Consider the following 20,597-nt stretch of genomic DNA (forward strand, 5'->3'; position numbering starts at 1 on the left):
TATGATAAGGAAAGCAAGCAGTAGTTGGGTATTGTTAGCTTTTGAAACAAAAGCCCTGCTGGTCTTCTAATTTTGGGTATTTTAAAGAATATCTGGATAGTACAAAGTGAATTATTAAAAAACCATTTGTAACTACCTAGATTCAATCAGGACTTCCTTGATTTGTGCAATCAAAGTAAAATATTACAATAAATTTGATGCTGCTACTTGTATAAAAACCTATGGTTTAAAATGTGGGGGTTCATGAAAATAGTCTCATTGTTAGCATATCCTAATAAAGAATTTGAACTAATAAATCCTCTTAATAAAATTCTGCTTTGGGCTGTTATATCCAGTAAGGTTCTAATACAGTCATTAGTTTGAGAAATGGCGACTCATTGCTAAAACAGTTTGAAATTTGTGACACTTGGGTGTGGAATTTTGACTTACACTCAACCTACCCATGCTTTATTTCCACTGCCACCACTTACTCAACAAGATCATAAGCCTAGTATCTATAAACAACAGCATGTATTGCTCTAACTCAAAACACTGTTCTGTGGACAAATTCAATGCATCTCTCTCTGGAGCACAATGACATTTCAATGGCACATAAAAAACAAGGAATTACTTCAAGTCTTTGTTAGTTAAAAGTATTTAGAAAGTATTTTGGTACTTCTGCCCAGTGCACCATTGGGGTGGGGATAACGGCATAGCTATTCTTTACAAATAGCCTATAAGTAAAAACCAAAATTTTCTTAGGCACAAATTTCTGCCTAATACAAAAGACCGGACCTCTAGTACTGGACGACAAATAGCAATGTTCTTCCCTGCCAGTTTACCAGGGGCCTGCATCTGTGACCACATGCAGGCTGTTTAGGCCATGCAGTGAAAAGCTGCGGTGTCAGTACTTGTCACCCAGTTCCTAACCTTAGGCGAGGCATCTCTGGTCTTAAGCAGAATCTGGTAGTTCAGCGGTTTCCAAAGAGAGTCATCCGCCATGGCCACCGAAAACTGCGCAATGCATGGTATCAGCTGCTTTGTCACCCGTTCCTGGAATTTCTCTTCTCCCCCAAGCCTGTTTTCCAGCTATGAAGACACAAAAACTTTGAACAACAGGTCTCATTTCTTTCTTCTGTTTGAAAAAATACCCAACATATACATATTTTACTATCTTTCATGATATAGCAGGTTCAAAAACCAGGCATTATTCTAATACTGTCTAGGGCAAATGTATTGCCTTCTGGAACTCAAATGGAATTTCATACCCTTTACCATCGCCCCTTTCTCTCCAGCAGAACATCTTGGAGGAGCTCTTTCCTCCAGAGGGCAGCCATGCTGTGACGTGTTCTCAGTGAGGCCCAGTTAAAACAAATGAATACATTAACCATGACACCTTATGTCATGTCTTTCTTTGAGCAGTTAAACAACCCAAAAAACAACTCAGGGCCAGGCACAGTGGTTCACGCCTGTAATCCCAGCACTCTGGGAGGCCAAGGTAGGCAGATCACTTGAGGTCAGGAGTTCAAGACCAGCCTGGCCAACGTGGCAAAACCCCATCCCTACTAAAAATACAACAATTAGCCAGGTATGGAGGCAGGCGCCTGTAATCTCAGCCATTCAGGAGGCTGAAGCACAAGAATTGCTTGAACCCGGGAGGTGGAGGTTGCAGTTTGCTGAGATTGCATACTGCACTCCAGCCTGGGTGACAGAGCAATACCCTGTCCTATCTCAAAAAAACAAAACAACAAAACAAAACTCAAATTCCACAATGAAGTTATATCTTTGAAAAAACAATTTTCAAATAAAAAATTTCATTTAATAAGACCAAAAAAAAAAAACAACCTTACAAGGGAAAAGCCTAACAAGCTGTCATTTGAGCAGATCTGAAACCTGCCAAGCTCGAACAGTGATGGCTTCCTCAGTAACGAAAGATGATTCTGTTTGGTTACCTGATCCACCAGAGGCATCATCAAGGCTTCTGCTCTCTCTTTACTTATAAAATGCTGGGTATCAAAAAGGAAGATTTTGTATAAACAGTTCAAAATAAACTGCAACAGCAAGCAGCACTTTTCAGGGTCATTTTCAGAGTCAAAAAATGCTTCATCTGCAGATGTGGGAAGAGTAAAAATGAAAAAACACTGAACTTAACCATTTAACCTCCAATGTTTACACTGAAATCACTACTAAAATAACTATAATCAGAAGAGGCTAAAATGATCTAGAAATCATAATCGGGATGAAGGTAGAACACAAAAAGGATGGTCTCTCAAAGAACGATTCATTCTTTTACAGTTAAGATTCTAACACTCGGTTTGGCAAGTTAAATTCCCTCAGCTGTCAAGTGGGTCATTTATTAGCATCAGAGAATAAACGAATCTTAATTTTTATGTTTTAAAGTTACTTCCAGTAACTGACAGTAATGGCCATTTACTTTATCCTTTCTCCCAAGTGAGTTGACATATAACATTTGTTCATCATGCTAAAACAACACTTCACTGTCTGACAACAATGAAGTAAAAAATTCACCCTCCTTAGCTTAGAACTTAAGAACTTTTAAAATCTTGTCTCCGAGCACTAGGTTGTATCTTACTGGTACCTTGTATAAGGCACACAGAGCGACAACTGAACTGAAGCAACTACCCACCTGTTTTGGAGATGTTCACCTGGTTCAAGGTGTCAGCCAAAGGCTTCACTAAGTGGCCGGCAAACAGCGTAAAAAGCCCTTTCAGCTTTTCAGCAATGCAATCGGCCAAGTTGTAAAATGTCAACAACCTGTCCTTTGGGGCATCTTCTGCTTTAGCCCAATCAAACAGCTAAAAGAATAAGATAGTATTAGTTTCTTCAACATCTTGTCACTTAAATCTGAGCACAAAAGAGAGGAAGAGGAAGAAAGCATCACCTTGAAGAACAGCGGTCGGAATGTGACCTCGGAAAGCTTGACAACCATGGCTACTAGACAGTCAATAATACAACTTTCTGTTTTTCCAACTTCCTCCAGATCGTTCTGAAAACAGAAGAGCCCGTTTATTGGAGTGCTGATATCTAACTGTCAATTATGTTGGCAAGTACCACTGTTACACAGCTAGACAGACTGTCCTTGGACTCTTCAACAGGTGGGTAACAACTTTAGGATTTGGAGGAGTGAACCTGAGCTTACCTCAGAGTGCTGGGCTCGGAAGTCCAGGGCCTCCAGGAAAAAGGTGGTTAGCTGAGACTGATGGGACGTGAGCTCTTCCTTCTTCATCACCCCAATATGCTCTTGCAAGATGCTCATAAATGGACCCATGTGATTCTACCAATAACAGAGTAAAGAGATGTGCCATTTTCAAATGATTCCTAGAGTTCAGCAATGTGCATTTTTCAAAATTAAATAAACATATTCTTCTTTAAGTCAAAGTTTACACATTTCAGTACCACCTCTCCCTTCTCCAAAGTCTTAATACCCAATATGATCTAACCTTCCAGTTCTTCTCAATCTGCTTGTAAGTTTTTCTGATGGCGGGCAACAGGACTCGGGGTGCGAGTGTGGTAGCCAGTGTCTTTTTCAGAGATGTGAGACGGATATTAGCCTGTGAGGAGGCCGAACCCATTTCACTAGTGATTTTCTCCAAGTGAATCACCTACAGGAATATAAAAAAAGTGATCAGGGCCATTGCAGATCCTCACTGACAAACACACACTTAGAGAAAGGCTTCATGATGACGTAGTAGTGTTTGGAAAATGCTTAGCACCTTTTAACTACACTCAGTGTTCCTTTTAAAGCCAGCCCTAAACGTCAGTGGATAAAACTGGGCAGACACCTCTTGCCCAACTTGCGATCAGGGAAGAAGGCCAGTGGTAGAGGCAGATGCACACAGAGCACCCAGACAGATGATTTTCTTAGAGGACAGGAATACAAGGGACCATGGCAAGAGTCAAGTTGCTAAGAAACCGAGAAAGCTCCTCAGAGCACAGGCTGAGAAGGTTACTTGTAAGCCCTGGCTGTGGTATATGTGAACCGGTTTAATCATTTGCCCATGGTAATGAAGGCTCCTAACCTTGTAAATGGCAAACGATCAACATAATGGAACAGCCAGGGCTCAACATTCTTGAGCATTTTCAATCAGAAATACCACTGGCCCCTAGCGTGTTGACAGGAAACTGCTGACCTGCAATACAAAAATTCTGCTTTGCAAGATGCCTTTGGATTAAACCTCTCACAGTAGAAACAGGGCCCACCAATTTCCACAAGTAATAAAAGGCGGCTCTATCAGCCCAACTCCAAATATCTCACAGAAGAAAAACAAAACCAGAATACATTCCGCACAATTAAAGAACAGAAGGGCCTCACTAAAAAGTGACCCCCATATCAATTTCAAGATTAAGCGGCAAGGAGGATATAAGAGAAAAAAATCCACATTTAATAAAAGCAAGCACATCTCTTCAGAAATAAGACTCCTTTCTGTCAAACAGAAACTAACGCTTAAAGAAAAAACAATCACGAAATTTGTGATCTTCTACTTGCCCCAGCCACCCCGCGTAGTGTGTTGTGGTCATCGTGGCTCACCTGGGAGAGAATGCCTTCCAGGTATGGGCTGATGAAGTGCGGGAGAGTCTCCACAACCTTCTGCAGGGCGGCCAAGGCACTGAGCAGGTAGACCTCACTGGAGACCAGCTCGCTGGTGTTCTTCATTGCTGTCAGCAACGATGGCATCAGGCTAGAAACGGAATAAGAGCTTTAGAGGAACTGAAAGCAGAAACGGAGGCTAGGGAATGCAGCAGAGGCATTATGAAAAAAACAACAAACTTAGCCTATTCCCTCATATCACTATCGACCTCACAGCCTAAAAAGCGCTGTCTACACATTTTATGTGGCTAAGCACAAGAAATCTCCCAGTGCCAACAGTACGGACACAACAGTAATTTAAAAAATAACAATGGCTTTCATTAACTGAACACTTACTGTGTTTCAGGCACTATGCAAAACTCCTTGCAAGCACTGCCCTACAGAAATCCTATGAGGTAGATACTGTCTCTGTTTTATAGACAGTAAAGCTCTAACAGGTTAAGGAACATACTGGCTGTGTACAGTAAGGAACTACCACAGCCAGGAGCTTCTAACTTCCAAATTTGGCAACAGAAGGTGGCTTTGGCCTTGCCTAACTGGGTGGGCCCCTCTGCTGAGAACCTTCACCCACTGCTTTTTGACTATGCTAGACAAAAGGAAGGAAGAATGGGGGACGATTAACATCACAAAGCAGTGCATCTGAAGATAAATGGGAAGGCTGCCTTTCCGTTTGAAGATTAATTATTTTTATTATTTTTTTAAGAGACAGGGTCTCACTCTGTTGACCAGGTTACAGTGCAGTGGTGCAGTCATAGCTTACTATAGCATCACACTCCTGGGCTCAAAAGATCTCCCTGCCTCGGCCTCCCAAAGTGCTGGGATCACAGCTGTGAGCCACCACACCCTGCCAGATCAATTCTTTAACAAATCCAATTATATGCAACATCTACGCAGAGGAAAAAGAAAAAAGTCACCAAGGTGCCAGGCGGTAGCAGCTCCTGTTTAAGTCTCCGGCCGCATACCTGGGAATCTGGGGGACGGCCAGCACCTCCAGGGTGGAGGTCACCTCTGCTACGCACAGCAGCGCGCTTCCCAAGACATTCTTCTCCTCCTTTCTCTCTGGAGCAATCAGTTTCACAGTAGTGCTCAGCACTGGGACAAAAGGATCTGGATTTTCTGCACCAAAATTCTTGCATAAAAGCTTTAAGGTATACAATGCTGTCTGTCTGTTGATTGCCTGTTCCTCTTCCCCTTCCTTTTTCTTACGCTGCACAATGGCCAAAAGGTCTGGAACCAGTTTTAGGAAACGGGTAACCTGAAGGAGACAGCCAGAATCCCCAAATCATTAAAGCTGCAAAAACTGTTTGTCCATTTTTCCCATCGTCACAGCTTGAGACTGTCCAAATGGAAATCAGACTCGGGGGTCCTGAGTCACACAGTCATGGTAAGCAAAATGCATGTTCTAACCAGTTTTTCATGTATCCAATTTGGAGTAAAAGGGACTTAGAATTATGCTGAGGCTAAGGCCACACAAGCTGTGTAGTAAGAATTCCACTAGGCTGAAATTCCATTCTAAGAGCTCTTACAACACACATATATTCCCATTAGAATTAACATCACATTCTAAAACATGTCATGGTATTATATTCAGATAATAATATACTTCAATTTGAAATTGTACCACTAGAGAAACTGAAGGGAGTTAAATGCAGCTCCTTGATAAAGCAAAGTAAATGGGTGTGTCCTGGGTCTTCACTCACCATTGTCTTCTTCCAGGATATATTCTGCTGTAGCTTGTTATTCAAAAGGTCCAGCGCTTTCCGCCGAACAGATGGCAGGCGATTGCCCACCAGCCCTCTGATCACAGGAATGAATGTCTCTGTGGGCAGCAAGGCATTGACCTAAAGAGAAGTTTTATATTTAACATGATAAGAAAAAAAAAATAAAAAGATCAACTTCAATTAAGACAGACTGCTGTCCATTGCACACCTCCAGGCACCAGGCACTTCCACATACATTTTCTTATTTAATTCTTAAAATAACCTTTCGGGTAGGCATTACTAACCACACATTATCAAACAAAACAAAAGCTTGATGTCAGGATGAAGTGTCAAAGGCACGAAGCTAAATCATTTAGCTAGATTTGAATTAGCAATCCTAATTTCAAGGCCAGTGATATGTATGTAACATATTTCATATTTTTATTGTATTCCACTTGAATAAAGTAGAACATTATATATTACATGACTTAATTTTTAAAATATATGACGTACATATTCTTATAAGTGGTAGGGAAACAATTTTTTCCAGACAAATTTATTTCTAGTCATCAATAGATTATTACTATTATTATTATTATTTTTTTTTTTTTGAGACAGAGTCTCGCTCTGTCGCCCAGGCCGGAGTGCAGTGGCCGGATCTCAGCTCACTGCAAGCTCCGCCTCCTGGGTTCACGCCATTCTCCTGCCTCAGCCTCCCGAGTAGCTGGGACTACAGGCGCCCGCCACGTCGCCCGGCTAGTTTTTTGTATTTTTTAGTAGAGACGGGGTTTCCACCGTGTTAGCCAGGATGGTCTCGATCTCCTGACCTCGTGATCCACCCGTCTCGACCTCCCAAAGTGTTGGGATTACAGGCTTGAGCCACCGCGCCCGGCCAGAGATTATTTTCTAAGAAAAATCTGAGCTTCGTTATATTCATAAAAGGAATTGCTAAGTTTTTTCTTAAAAACTTTAAAAGATTTCACAATAATATAAAAAACAGCAACAAAACAATTAATTCCAGGGAGAAATAAAAACCTACCTTGTCTAACAGGTCGTAAGCTTTACTAAGGAGTGCACGCCAGAACTTCACAGTGAGTTTGTCTGCGTTCCTTTCCATGGACTGTGCAACAGCACTGATATAGCCGAGAACAGTCTCCAGCAACCTGAAACACGGAGCCTCGCTCAGCAAACAGCAGCTGAAGGCACTCAGAGAACTCGCTCATGTCTATCTCATGCTAAATGTTTCAAGTAGAAAGACCAATTAAATAATTCTGTACTAAATTATTTCAAAAACTACTCGGGAAGAAAGGAAATGAGGGATTACTGCCATAGACAGAGATCATCAAGAAGTAACCAGGCACTTCTGTGCAGAAGCATCGTCCTCGCTCAGACTCTGTGAGGTAAGGAATAAACAACAGATGCTGAAGGCGTTTAAGGAACTCACTCATATCTAGCTCATGCTCAGTGGGTCTCACTGTGCTGTCCAACTGGGGTGTTCAGGGAATTATGGCCCTAGGTTAATGGCAGGTGTGTGCACACACACACACACACACACACACACACGCACACACCATTTGTATAAAGAGAAATATTAATACAAATGAACATATAACCCACTTCTTTCACATTATTAGGAGACCAAAAAAAAAAAAAAAAGACTATAAACTTCAAATAACCTGTAATTAGAAAAGCACACATCAAATTCCAATACAACTACCACTGGAGATCCCCCCACTGCTGCCAGCCTGAGGTGGGAGCTGGAGGGAAGAGTGGAGACAGAAGTTGACACAGCACAGCAGAGGAGGGGAGAAGGGGGCTCAGACAAAATCAGCTCCAAAAACAAAAGTCCTACACATAGCGCTAAAAGTCGGCCCACAGGACTGGAGCTCAGCAGCTCACAATCCTGGCTACAGGGCAGGCACTTTCCAGTGGACAGGGCAGGACAGTGGCCCTGGGAACGCCCTGCATCTGAAAAGGAGGTAGACAGCAAGGCCAGGAGGCACCCCTCCGAGGACATGGGACTGAAAGGAAAATTCCTGCACCCAAATATATAATGGCAACATATGGATTATAATCCATGGAATAAAGAATTCATGAGCCCATAGAAATCAGGTCCAGATGAAAAGACACTAAACAGATATGGCAACTCAATACGATACCGAAACTTGACATGGATTGTGATGCAGAAACACACGCGTTGTAAAGGACAGTGCTGGGCTAATTCGGGAGACTGGAATAGGAACTGTAGATTACATCACTGGATTGGACCAATGTTAAATTTTCTGAATTTGATCAATGTACTGTGGTTTTATAAGAACATCTCTTATTCTTAGAGACATAATATATATGACTTACTTTCACATGGCTCAGAGAAAAAAACCCTACGTAGCGAGAACGCTAAGGCAAATGTGGCAAAAGTGAACCTGATTGTAAAGAATATATGAATTTTCTGTACTATTTTTCCAGGTTTTCTGTAAGTTTGAAGTCATTTTCAAATAAAAAGTAAAAAAAGAAAAGTAAACATACCTCTCTTCAAGGCCTTTTAAAATCTCAGGACCACCACTCTCAACTACCTAATTTTTAAAGAAGATGTCATTAGAATATAGAAGTTGATAAAAGTCATTTCAAGTCAGTTCAATGAAACTTGGACCATTCACTCAAACTTTCCATAGCAACTTTTTCTGACATTACAATTTAATCAGGTTCGTATCATCCTCATTATACTGTAGTAACTCTATTTATCTTAATTTAATTACATTCTAGTGGTAGTATCTGAAAAGAACTACAATAGTTCAGAAAAATACAGCAATCAACACTGAATTACCGCTGCCGAATTCTGTGACATGCTGATCTGGTGAGCGCACATATCATTGGTTGAGAAGTTAAACATTACAGATTTCAGCTGGAATCCCCCAAGTACTGCTCCTTGGTCCTATTCTCCCATTACCCCAAGTCCCACAAACACAACCATCATCCCAAATCTGCTATCAAATGTTTCAAACATATCATGGAACAACATGTTTTTCTGGAAACATATTTTTGAGATCTATGCATGGTGACTTATGTTCTAGTTCATTCATTTTAACTGCATATGATATTTCTCTATAAATACAACTTATCTATCCATTTGCCTTTGTTGCCAGATGTTCAGTTTATGTCCATTTTTTTCCCCTTTTATTAGTAATGCTAGAGAAGAACATTTTTACGTCCCTTTGAGCATCTAGGCAAGTTTTACAGCATATATGCCTAAGGAAGGGAATGACCAGATCATAGGAATTAACAGAACTTTCAACCTCATGGGATCCTGCCAACTGCTTTCCAAAGTGGTTGGAACAATCACGTTGTCTGCCACTACCTACCCACTCCCTGGGATTAACAACTTCAACAGTTTTGCCAATTTGATGGGTATCACATTTAATCACATTTCCTGCTTACTGGAGAGGCTAAATGACACTGTACATTAATCGGCCATTTGTGATTACTCTTCAGTGAATTCATATTCTTTGCCAGTTGTTCTAATGGAAACTGATGTTTTTTGATTTATGCAGAGCAATAATCTTCTCTTAGGCTGTGGCTTTCTAGTGAATCAAAATTTTAAAGAAATTCTTTCTATCCTCCAGTCATGATCGTGTTCTCCTTGATTTTCTTCTAAACATTTGAACTGTTGTTTTTCACAGTGAAGTTTTACTCTGACTAAAGTTGTCTTTTCTGTAAGGTGTGACATCAGACTTTTCCCCAAATGGAAAACAAATCATGCCAGGGCCAGCACTTGAACCATTCTCTCCCCCATCTGCTTTGTAAAACCACCTACTGCACTTCTTACCTACGCCTGCATGTGTTTCTGGGCCTACTGTTCAGTCGCATTGGTCCATCATCAGATGGTATGGTATGGTATCAGATGGTGTAGTATGGTATCAGATGTATGGCATGGTATCAGATGGTACTCCTGCACCATACCCCTGTCCTTGGCCCCTTACAGTTTGGTATCAATGTATCAATATAATTTCTTACAATGATATAATTAAAAAAGCACATTAAGTTTCTAGACTAATCTGGGCAGATCTGCCATCTTTAAATAGTGAGGCTTCTTATGCGTAAACAGCGTCTCTCCATTTCTTCCAAGTTTTCTTCTGTGTCCCTTCATATCTTGGACATTCCTCCATAATATTTGTGCACATATTTTTGTCAGGCTTGTTCTTGGTACCTTGTAAGTTTATGTTTTTTTAAGTTTATGTTTTTATTATACAGCAAATCTTTTTTATCTACTCTGTCTTCTAATTTGAGGAATAATATTAGTAACAGTGTGTGAGACTAATTAGTTCAGCCAGCTTACTTGATACATATCACGACCTACACTTACCTCTAGATAGTGTCTACACTGATCTCTCTCAAGCAAGCTTACTGAACTCATTATTAGTTCTAACTGCTGATTCTCTTCTTTCCTGTTTCTTACACTTCATTTCTTTTCCTGAATAGACACAATGACAGAGGGCATTCTTGTCCCTGACTGCAGCAGGCACACCATTAATATTTCATCATTAGGTATGATATAAACCACAAGCTTCAGCCTGTCACCTTTATTAGGCCAAAGTAATTCCCATCTATCCTGCACTGCCGAGAGGATTTTCTTTTCTTAAGTTGTGAATGAGTATTGAATCTGCTGAATTATTTCACTGTAAAATGTAAAATGATCATATGTTTTCCCTTCTTCATCTGTTAATGCATTTTAGGACTTAATGTACTTTACAGTACTCTAAGGTCAAACCGGTTTTATATTCCTGGTCATGATATTCCTTTCTTTCCTTCCTTTCCTCTCATTGTTTAAACAAGTTTAATACACAAACAGAGACGTACATAAATCATACATGCAGAACTCACTATATCCAGGTAAAGAAAGGCTGGGCGTGGTGGCTCATGCCTGTAATCCTAGCACTATGGGAGTTTGAGGTGGGAGGATCGCTTGAGGCCAGGAATTTGACATCAGCCTGGACAACATAGCGAGAACCCGTCTCTATCAAAAAAAGTTTTAAAATTAGCCAGACGTAGGTGGCACACGCTTATAGTCCCAGCTACTTGGGAGGCTGAGGCAAGAGGATTGCTTGAGCCCAGGAGTTCCAGGTTGCAGTGAGCCATGATGACTCTGCTGCACTTCAGCCTGGGACACAGAGTGAGACTGGTCTCAAAAAATAAAATAAAACACAGGCAATTTATCTACTCTGCTGGTAGACATTTGAGTTGTTACCAGCTTTGTGCTACCACGAAGAATGTTATGAATATTATAAACATTCTTGCAGTTTTTTTGGTGTACATGTTCATATACTTCTGGTGGGCACACAACACTTAAGAATGAAACCACTGAACATAGAGTTTACATTATGTTCAATCTCAGTAGATCGTGATGAACAGTTTTTCAGGGTGAAATGTACTTTTTTTTCTATTATCTGTAAAGGCATGCCTCACATTTTCATAAGCCATTTACCAAGCTACTTCTACTAACTGAAAACACAGTTCCCTTGGAAACAGCAGAATTACCTTTTTATAAACACATTTAAAGAACACATTACCTTTTTCAGAAAATTATTGGAAGACAGGAGCTGAGACATGAAGGACACTGACAAAAATTTAAAATGCCGTAGTTGCTTGCTAGTGTGAGTCTCTACATTAAAAATCTGTAGCATTTCTTCTTGTGATTCACTCTTATTAGACACTGCTTTGGAAATGGTTTCTGAAACAGCAACAAAACAAGTGACCCCACTCACTTTCACCCAAATCCTTCATACAGAATTAAGAGATATGACCTTTCAAGTAAAGGATGGTTAATGGGATAACATTTTCACAGAGAAATTTGTTCATCTATTACATCCAGTTTCTCCTCTTCTAAATTAGTGAAAAACGTGAGTGTATTTGCCAAGAAAGTACCCAATGGCCCTGAGAAGCGAGTGTTTAAGACAAAAACCAAAACAGGGAAAGCGGACAATCAAATGGAAGAAGACCATATCACAGAAGGAGTCTTTGAACTTCCAACTGCAGATGTAGATTTCTTTATCAAATGAATCTAATGTAAATGGGGTTGGCAGTGCAGTGTTAAAAACCACTACCCTACAGAATGACTTACTGCTAAGACACTTCCTTACCCACATCACCACATACTCTCCAGGGACCTCCCGTGTCTGTCCCTTCCAAACCTGAGGTGACTACAGGATGGGACAAGTCACTGCCCGGCCAAACAGGGATGACAGGGCCAATGGCTGGCCATGCAGAAAAGAGTCTCCGTGGAGCTCTTAGAGTACCTTCTTTCTAACGTGCCTTGCTGTGCTGCTTCGAAGAGTAGAAAACTAAGAACTTTCAACATATCAACCCTTTCTTAACAAAAAAAAATTTTTAGAGATGGGGTCTTACTACGTTGCTAAGGCTGGTCTTGAACTGGGCTAAAGTAATCCTCCTGCCTCACTCTCCTGGGTAGCTGGGACCACAGGCTGATACCATCACACCTGGCTTCATCAACCCTTTCCTAAGCCAGCCTCAGTGGTGCTGCAGTTAGTGGGATTTTCTTCAAAGCTCTGCTGTATGGTACAATGTTAATATTTTGCTGCCACTCCTGTGGTACCTACTTTTTTTCTTTTCATGTAAATGTCTTCAGATATTTTAATGAGAAGCTGAGAGACAGCTAACGAGGTCCTGATCATTTACTGTCATTTGAACCTAACTCATCCGGGATACCAGTAACATTCCACAGCCAAGATGTCAGCACAGGGCACGGAGGTATAAAAGACAATGTGTGAGGAATGGCAAATGGAATTCCGACTACTTTCCATAAGGATTCAAGAAAGTACGCAATCAAATTAAAATGATTAACTTACTATAAAAATCCTTCTGAAGATGTACTAAGGATAACCTACATTCTCTTCTGTTTCTCCTTAGCTTTCAGATTGAATGGTAAGTGACACCCGATCTACACTTACCTTCTTTTTCCTCTGGCAGCTTTAGTAAGTACTGGAGGATATTCATCAAGCTTTGTATCTGATGCTGGACACTAAACTCACAACAGACTGAAAACCAAAATTCAGTGTCTGCTTCTAAAATAGCATCCTGTGTAGAAAGAGAAAAAAGGAATAAATCTGTACTTAGGAATTGTGAAGGCATAATTTCAGGATAATGTGCGTTAGGATTTCTAGCAGAAAAGAGTATACTACTTTATTTAGAGTAGGTCGAGATCTACTCCCAGATCTCATGTCTAAGAAGTCATTTAAAAATGGTCCTTGACTTATCCAAACAGGGCTTTTCCAAACAATCACCCGTGTTTGTGTCTTACTAACTTCAGGGACACGGAGGGATTTCCCCACAAACTGCCTTCACAACCACTTTGAAGAGACACTGTTTCATTACTCATCAGCCATGCTCTCCTGGGCTTAAAACAGAACCACCTGCATGGCACCAGATCTGTTCCTCAGAAAAGTTAATTCACCCTCAGATGTTTTGCTGCAACTGAGGATATTCAGAGTGCTATGGGCTCTGAATGAAATTTTTTTAAATGCCAAAAACCTTTTAGAAAAAGGTTCTGAGCAAAAAGGTTCTAAATAACACACATTAGGCATCACCAGCCCCATGTTTAAACTGGACAATAACATAAAACCTGTGTAAATCACCATTTTCCTTATCGTCCCACCCTAGGTTCTGACCTTTTCTCCACAGGCAGCCGCCAGCACTGTTTTTGTGACGTACTGTTCAAAAAGCAAGATGAGGAGAACCCAGAGGAATTTCTCTGCACCCAGTGTATCAACAAGCTGAACAAGGATGGGCAGGCGCCTGTGCTCCGGGACGTGTGGCAGTGCATCCACAAATACACTAATGATTTTTACCACAATCTCTTCAACGTTTCTTGAAACTTCTATAGAATCTCCACTATCAGACTGCAGAACAGCAAGCAGAGACAATAAGTAGGTGCAAGTAATCTTCCACAAAACAAGCTTTAGGTGGACAAGATAAGGCTTTTAGATGGGCCCCAAGAAGTTACCAGAAGAATTTTATTTATTTTTTTAGAGACAGGATCTTTCTCCGTGGCCCAAGCTGAAGTACAGTGGCGTGACCATATCTCACCGTAGCCTGGATCTCCTAAGCTCAAAGAGATCCTCCTACCCCAGCCTCCCAAGAAGCTGGGACATCCCAGAACCCCCACCACCACTTTTTAAAAATGTTTGTAGAGACGGGCTTTTGCTATGTTGACCAGGCTGGTCTCAAACTCCTGGCCTCAAGTAATCCCACCTCAGCCCCCAACGTGCTGGTGTTACAGGGGCATGTCACCACACTCAGTCAGCCACAAGAGTTTTAATAATCAAAGCCCTAACAATAAATATTCAGTAAGTACCTATCATGTCCCAGGTGCTATTTAGCCCTGAGGGGAATACAAAGTGTATAATATGAGCCCTGCCCCAAAGGAGGTTTATTTTCTGTATGAAACAGGATATATGGCCGAGCGCAGTGGGTCACGCCTATAATCCCAACACTTTGGGAGGCCCAGGTGGGCAGATCACCTAAGGTCAGGAGTTCAAGACCAGCCAGGCCAACATGGTGAAACCCATCTCTACTAAAAATACAAAATTGCTGGGTGTGGTGGTTCGTGCCCGTAGTCCCAGCTACTCGGGAGGCTGAGGCAGGAGAATTACTTGAAACCAGGAGGCGGAGGTTGCAGTGACCCGAGATCATGCCATTGCACTCTAGCCTGGGCAACAAGAGCAAAACTCAGTCTCAAAAAACACACAAACAAAAGAAACAGAATACATATGTGAAAAGATTAACAGGAGGCAGTAACGGCAGATGCCAAATACGTGACACTGATAGCGAGTCCGCTTAGGCTGCCTGGGAACACTGCACAAATCACGCAGGATTTGGGTTGTGCCTCAAAAAGAATGAAGATAAGCAGAGCACAGAAAAGGCCAACAACTTCTTGCTGCTTTCGGAATAAAGTTTGAACCATTTTATTCCAGGTATTGGCGATCAAAATATAGTTGTTGAATAAATGACAGAAAACACTTGAATGAATGACTAAACCAACGTCTACTTGTCTCAACCTTCTGCTCTCCATTAATCGATCCCCATTACATTCTTCAAACATGCTGTGAACATTCCTAGATCATGCCTTTTCCCATATTATTGGCTCTGCCATCACTGAACAAATCCTATCTTCTTTCACACCGGTTCCAATTTTCTTACAGAACTTTCTGGTCATCCTGTCCCATACGGACTATCTCCTATTCTGAACTCTTTAGCATTTACTTGACTGGCACTGACCATATGAATGCATATTATTATTTTTCTTTTTAGGTATATATCCTATACTTGCCAATTTGGTGGACACTGAGAACACCAATCTAATACTAAGGTTAAAAGAAGGTGCTGAATATGGTGATCCCTGGGATGGTCAACAGCATGAGAAAAGACATTAATTAACAAGTGAGGGGACACAGAAAACTCAAGCAGATGACCAAGCTCTTTTATTCTTGAGGCTACTTTTTACTTTTGAATTGTTCATTCCTTACTGGGAGAGAGAACATCTCACCTCTCTCTCTGAGTTTAATGCTTGGCAAACATCTGCTAAACTGCATGTTAACAAATTTGTCACTGTAGCTCTAAAAGTTCCTATCCTCATCAACATGTAAGAAGGTACTATCAAACTGATGCAGTGTCCTGAAACAGACGGTGGATGTAAATTTACCTCATCCAAATGATGTTAAGACACTTACAGTTACACACACACAGCACAGCAGAACCAGCTATAACATGTTTGTTTAGATTATTGGGAAAGACATTGCCCAGACTGCTTCTTAGCTTCAGCATTCTAAAACTTAAGGGAAATGTATCTGAGCATTTCAGAAAGGCTTTTATACAATTGTTGAGGAAAAAAAAAAAAAAGAAAAAAAAAGGCTTTTAATGTCATTTATATGCAAAATTCTTAAATTAAAAAAAAGAAACCCCAGGATGGTAAAAAGAGAGCTTACCTGAATAAGTGCGGGAATAACCATTTTCACTGTCTTGTTAATAACCTGAAAACTGTAAGTATCATCCAGGCGCATGACATTGGCTCCCATAAATGTAAAAATAGACATGATATTGTGTAGAACTTTATCCTGAAAGAAAACATAACTATCAACATTTTCTATTTCTACTAATTTTTTTTTTTTAAGAGATAGGGTCTCGCTAGTCATTCAGGCTGGGGTGCAGTTGTGTGATCATAGTTCACTGTAACCTTGGACTCCTGAGCTCAAGCAATCCTTCCACCTCAGCCTCCTGAGTGGCTAGGACTACAGGTGCACGATACCATGCCCAGCTAATTTTTTTTCTTTTTTCTTTTTATAAGGATGGGGTCTTGCTATGTTACCCAGGCTGGTCTTGAACTCCTGGCCACAAGTGATATTCCTGCCCAGGCTAACATGTTCCATTTCGCTGATTCATTACAACTCACCAATAAAAACAGAAATAACCTGATTAAAAAACAGGCAAAGGATTTGAAAAGACATTTCTCCAAAGAAAAAATTCTTATGAAAAGAATATAAGCACAAATACTACTTCACACCCACTGGAATGGTGATAAAAAAGACAATAGCAAGTACTGGCAAGGATGTGAAGAAACTGGGATCTTCAAAGGCTGGAAGCAAAATGGTGTGGCCACTATGGAAAACAGTCTCGCAAGTTACTCAAAAGTTAAACATAAAATTCCGTTTGACCCAATAATTCCACTCCTAGGTATATATACCCAGGAGATATGAAAAATGTCCACACAAAACCTGGTCTAGAATATTCACAGCAACATAATTTATAACAGCCCCAAAGTAGAAACAACCCAAATGTCCATCAACCGATGAACAGATAAACAAAATATGGCATACACATACAACAATATTATTCAGTCATAAAAGGAATACGAATTCAAGCTTCAACATGAAAGAACCTCAAAAACGTTATGCTAAGCAAAAGAAACCAGACACAGAGGGCCACATATTGTATGACTCAATTTACATGACACGTCCAGCATAGGCATTGATAGAGGCAGAAAATGAATTACTAGTGGCCAGGAGCAGGGTGGTGGTGGTGGTGGTGGCAGGGAGGAGGGGGAGGAAGAGTGACTGTTAATGGGTGTAGAGTTTCTTTTCTGGGGTGATGAAAATGCTCTTAAAGTAGATCGTGGTGGTGATTACACAAACTTTGTGAATAGACTAAAATCAACTGTATACTTATTAAATGGGTGAATTTTATGGCATCTGAACTATATTTCAATAAAAACAGAAAAAATATTAATGATTCTAAACTATTTCTGGATTATCAACCCCTTTGAGAAGCACAGACTCTCTTACAAGAAAAAAAAAAACCCATAGACATAAAACCTTGCATATGATTTCAGTACATTAAGACCTCCTAAAGCTCACAGAGAACCCCAGGTTAAAAACCTCTGACCTAAATCCGCAATATGAAAATAGTTTCAATCTCTTTACAACTGTTTAAATGATATTTTTCATAAAAGGGACATGATTTCTTTAAATCATACAGTTTGTGATCAAATTAATTTTCTTAAGTCACTGGTTAAAGGTTATTTTGAGGATTACTTGAAGATAAGTGAGATATTAACTTTTCCCAAATAACACTAATACCTACTGTTTTATTAGATAGATAGTGTGCCAGGTGTTGTGCTAAGTACTAACCATAAATTATCCAACTGAATTAATTCCCCCAACAATCCAGTGAAGGTTATTATTCCCACTTGATAAAAAGGGAAACCAAAGCTTAGCAAGATCAACTGGCTCAGACAGTCTCAGCTATGAAGAGGCAGGGCTGAGTCTCACCAGTGCTGGAAGATTCCAAAGCCTAATTGATTAAATTTAAAATCAATAGGTGCCAGTGCATTTCCGTGGAAGAAAAATCTCTGAAATATCTGCTAAAACTTTGTATCATTAACACTTACCGGAAATATTCCAGCCACAGTGCCCAAAAGTAAAAGGGCGTGGTGATGGGTCTGCGGCATCTCCGAAAGGCGGACGCACTGAACTATCAACTCCACATTGAACTTCTCCTCATCTAAAACATCTACAGTGGTGAGAAAGGCAAAAACTCTAAGTGGCAGGTGCACTCACACTCAAAGCAGGTAATTTTTCTAACCTTTTCTTCCCAAAAGTACCTACCTTTGGGTATTTTGCCACCATCCGGAGAGAGTTTCTGGCAGATGTTGAGCAGACAACTAAGAATTAACTGTTTGGTGTATTCCATATTTCCCTGCTCTTGTGGCAAGGGCTCTAAACACCTTCAGGACACCCAAAAGAGAAATGATGGGAAATGTAAAAGTTGTACAATTCATGGCTGCATTAATGACCGTTGTCCAGAACTCACATTCAATAAGGAATAACTAAAATACTACCATTAAACATGAAGTCTAGAAATAAGATATAAGATTTCTAACTCTAATTTTCTCCCATATAGACAGGTGCTATGTCAAATTCCACTTCCTCTCTATTGCACTTTCTATTAACCTATCTGGAATCTTACAGGACAACCTTCAGAATTACTTTGCCTTTCACATGAAAGCACACTCTACAATTCATACTCAATTGACACACACACACACACACACACACACAATCTATATATATAAAATATATCCATCTATATATATGAAAACACAGATAGCAAATACTATATATACACACACATATATATCTATATAAATTCAACATTGTATCTTGAAATACAAGTAATGATGCCCCAGGCATGTTACTGAAAAGTTCAGAGGAAAGTAGGCTGTAAAGTGAGTGGTCATTTACTACATGACACAGGACACTAAGGTCAGTTTGGGGTGCTGGCAATGGATACCCAAAACCAATCTTTTAATTTCACCTATAGTACTTGCTTTATTTTACAGACTATCTAAACAAGAGAAGAGTATGTTGAAAACAGAATGTTAGATAAGATGGGCAAGAATTAGAGTCCTATTCTCTCACAGATCAAAGTCAAGTGTCACTACCTTGATAGCAAGTTAAAAAGAGTTGGCACCAATATCTGAGGACTTTTGAGCTTCTTTTTGTGCTGCAGTAATTCCAGGATGAGAGTTACTCTTTGCCAGTAGGAACCTCCAACTTCCTGTACAGATTCTAGATCTTGTGATTTTCTGGAAAATGGAGAAGACAAAAAGTTGGAAAAGCAAACCCCATGATGTGCTAAGTAAAAACCACTGTGCCTGATTATAGCAAATTGATGAGTTTCAAAAAGTTCCAAAGTTTCATAACATTCCGAGTCAGGGGAACAACAGTAAGTGCTCAATGCATTTGTAGCTCTTACTTCTGCTGCATTTTTTGCCTTCTTTTTTGCTGAACTGTGCCCAAGGGTTTAGCTTTATCTGGTGGCTCCAGTTCTATTCTGACTTGTTCAGCATTAACGTAAATCTGAAATATTGAAGGAAGAACAGTTGATGATATAATCCACTGGATAAAATTAGAGCAATATATGTTAGATGAAGACATACAATGAAAGCATTTATGTCCATTTTTATGTCTTTATGTCACTCCATACCCCAGCCCAATCACCAAAGGCAAACATCACTGACAATTTCTTAAGCATCCTTTTAAAAACTTTCCATATACCAATGGCTAAATAGTCTATTAAAAAACATAAATAGAAATGTACTATACACATCGCTCTGTACCTTAGTATGTTTCACTTAGTGTACCTTGCATACCTATACTCTCACCAGTATATACTTAGCATATGGTATATATTTATTGTCACAGACCATGAGAGCGTTTCGAGTGTATTTTGGTAACCAAAATAATTTTTGTAGTCAAAGTACAACTGGCCTGACATTTAAGGCCAATCTTATTTCTAGCTGATATGGCATGTCTAGCAAGCATCTCATATGCTCTCTAGCCCACTGTCAAACAGAAGAGGGAGGAATTTGGGCTAACACTTTCCTTCTAATAATCCTTTAAATTCTTTAAGATGTTCTCATTTGGACTAGATCTTAGCTCAATTCAATTAGCACTTAATTAGTACTATATTTGAAGCCTCCTAAAAATGTGTTTTTTTGTGATTCCAATTTTTCCAACATTTCCTTAAAAATATTAAGACTAAAATCAGACATTAACCCCTAGGAAGGATTTATTCAATTAAGAGAGAAGAATGACTTACTGGACATACATCTGCACCCACCCAGCACTGGATGCTACTACGTTGTTATAGACCTCTTGAAAAACCAGAATGAGAAGAAAGCAAAATAGGGAAGGGTATAAACCAAAAGCAATAGCCAACATAAATTCATCTTCAGATTTTCA

At 40.0% G+C, this 20,597-nt stretch overlaps 1 protein-coding gene across 1 annotated transcript in view; it reads right to left on the reverse strand.

The window, feature by feature from the left end:
* HEATR1 (HEAT repeat containing 1) overlaps positions 1-20,597 on the reverse strand; it is a 57,881-nt gene that overhangs the window by 3,649 nt on the left and 33,635 nt on the right. The window contains exons 25-43 of the mRNA XM_011935740.1: positions 19,609-19,712; positions 19,295-19,438; positions 18,459-18,577; positions 18,242-18,363; positions 16,284-16,412; positions 13,968-14,198; positions 13,251-13,377; positions 11,853-12,013; positions 8,815-8,861; positions 7,328-7,451; positions 6,289-6,429; positions 5,551-5,843; positions 4,529-4,679; positions 3,441-3,602; positions 3,140-3,274; positions 2,882-2,986; positions 2,627-2,795; positions 1,932-2,086; positions 910-1,068 (exon numbers count right to left, since the gene is read on the reverse strand). Of these exons, the coding sequence (XP_011791130.1) occupies positions 910-1,068; positions 1,932-2,086; positions 2,627-2,795; positions 2,882-2,986; positions 3,140-3,274; positions 3,441-3,602; positions 4,529-4,679; positions 5,551-5,843; positions 6,289-6,429; positions 7,328-7,451; positions 8,815-8,861; positions 11,853-12,013; positions 13,251-13,377; positions 13,968-14,198; positions 16,284-16,412; positions 18,242-18,363; positions 18,459-18,577; positions 19,295-19,438; positions 19,609-19,712 (2,778 nt within the window). The remainder of the gene's footprint in view (positions 1-909; positions 1,069-1,931; positions 2,087-2,626; positions 2,796-2,881; positions 2,987-3,139; positions 3,275-3,440; positions 3,603-4,528; positions 4,680-5,550; positions 5,844-6,288; positions 6,430-7,327; positions 7,452-8,814; positions 8,862-11,852; positions 12,014-13,250; positions 13,378-13,967; positions 14,199-16,283; positions 16,413-18,241; positions 18,364-18,458; positions 18,578-19,294; positions 19,439-19,608; positions 19,713-20,597) is intronic.

Source organism: Colobus angolensis, unplaced genomic scaffold (assembly GCF_000951035.1).
Source record: "Colobus angolensis palliatus isolate OR3802 unplaced genomic scaffold, Cang.pa_1.0 Scaffold148, whole genome shotgun sequence".
NCBI classification, from domain to species: domain Eukaryota; kingdom Metazoa; phylum Chordata; class Mammalia; order Primates; family Cercopithecidae; genus Colobus; species Colobus angolensis.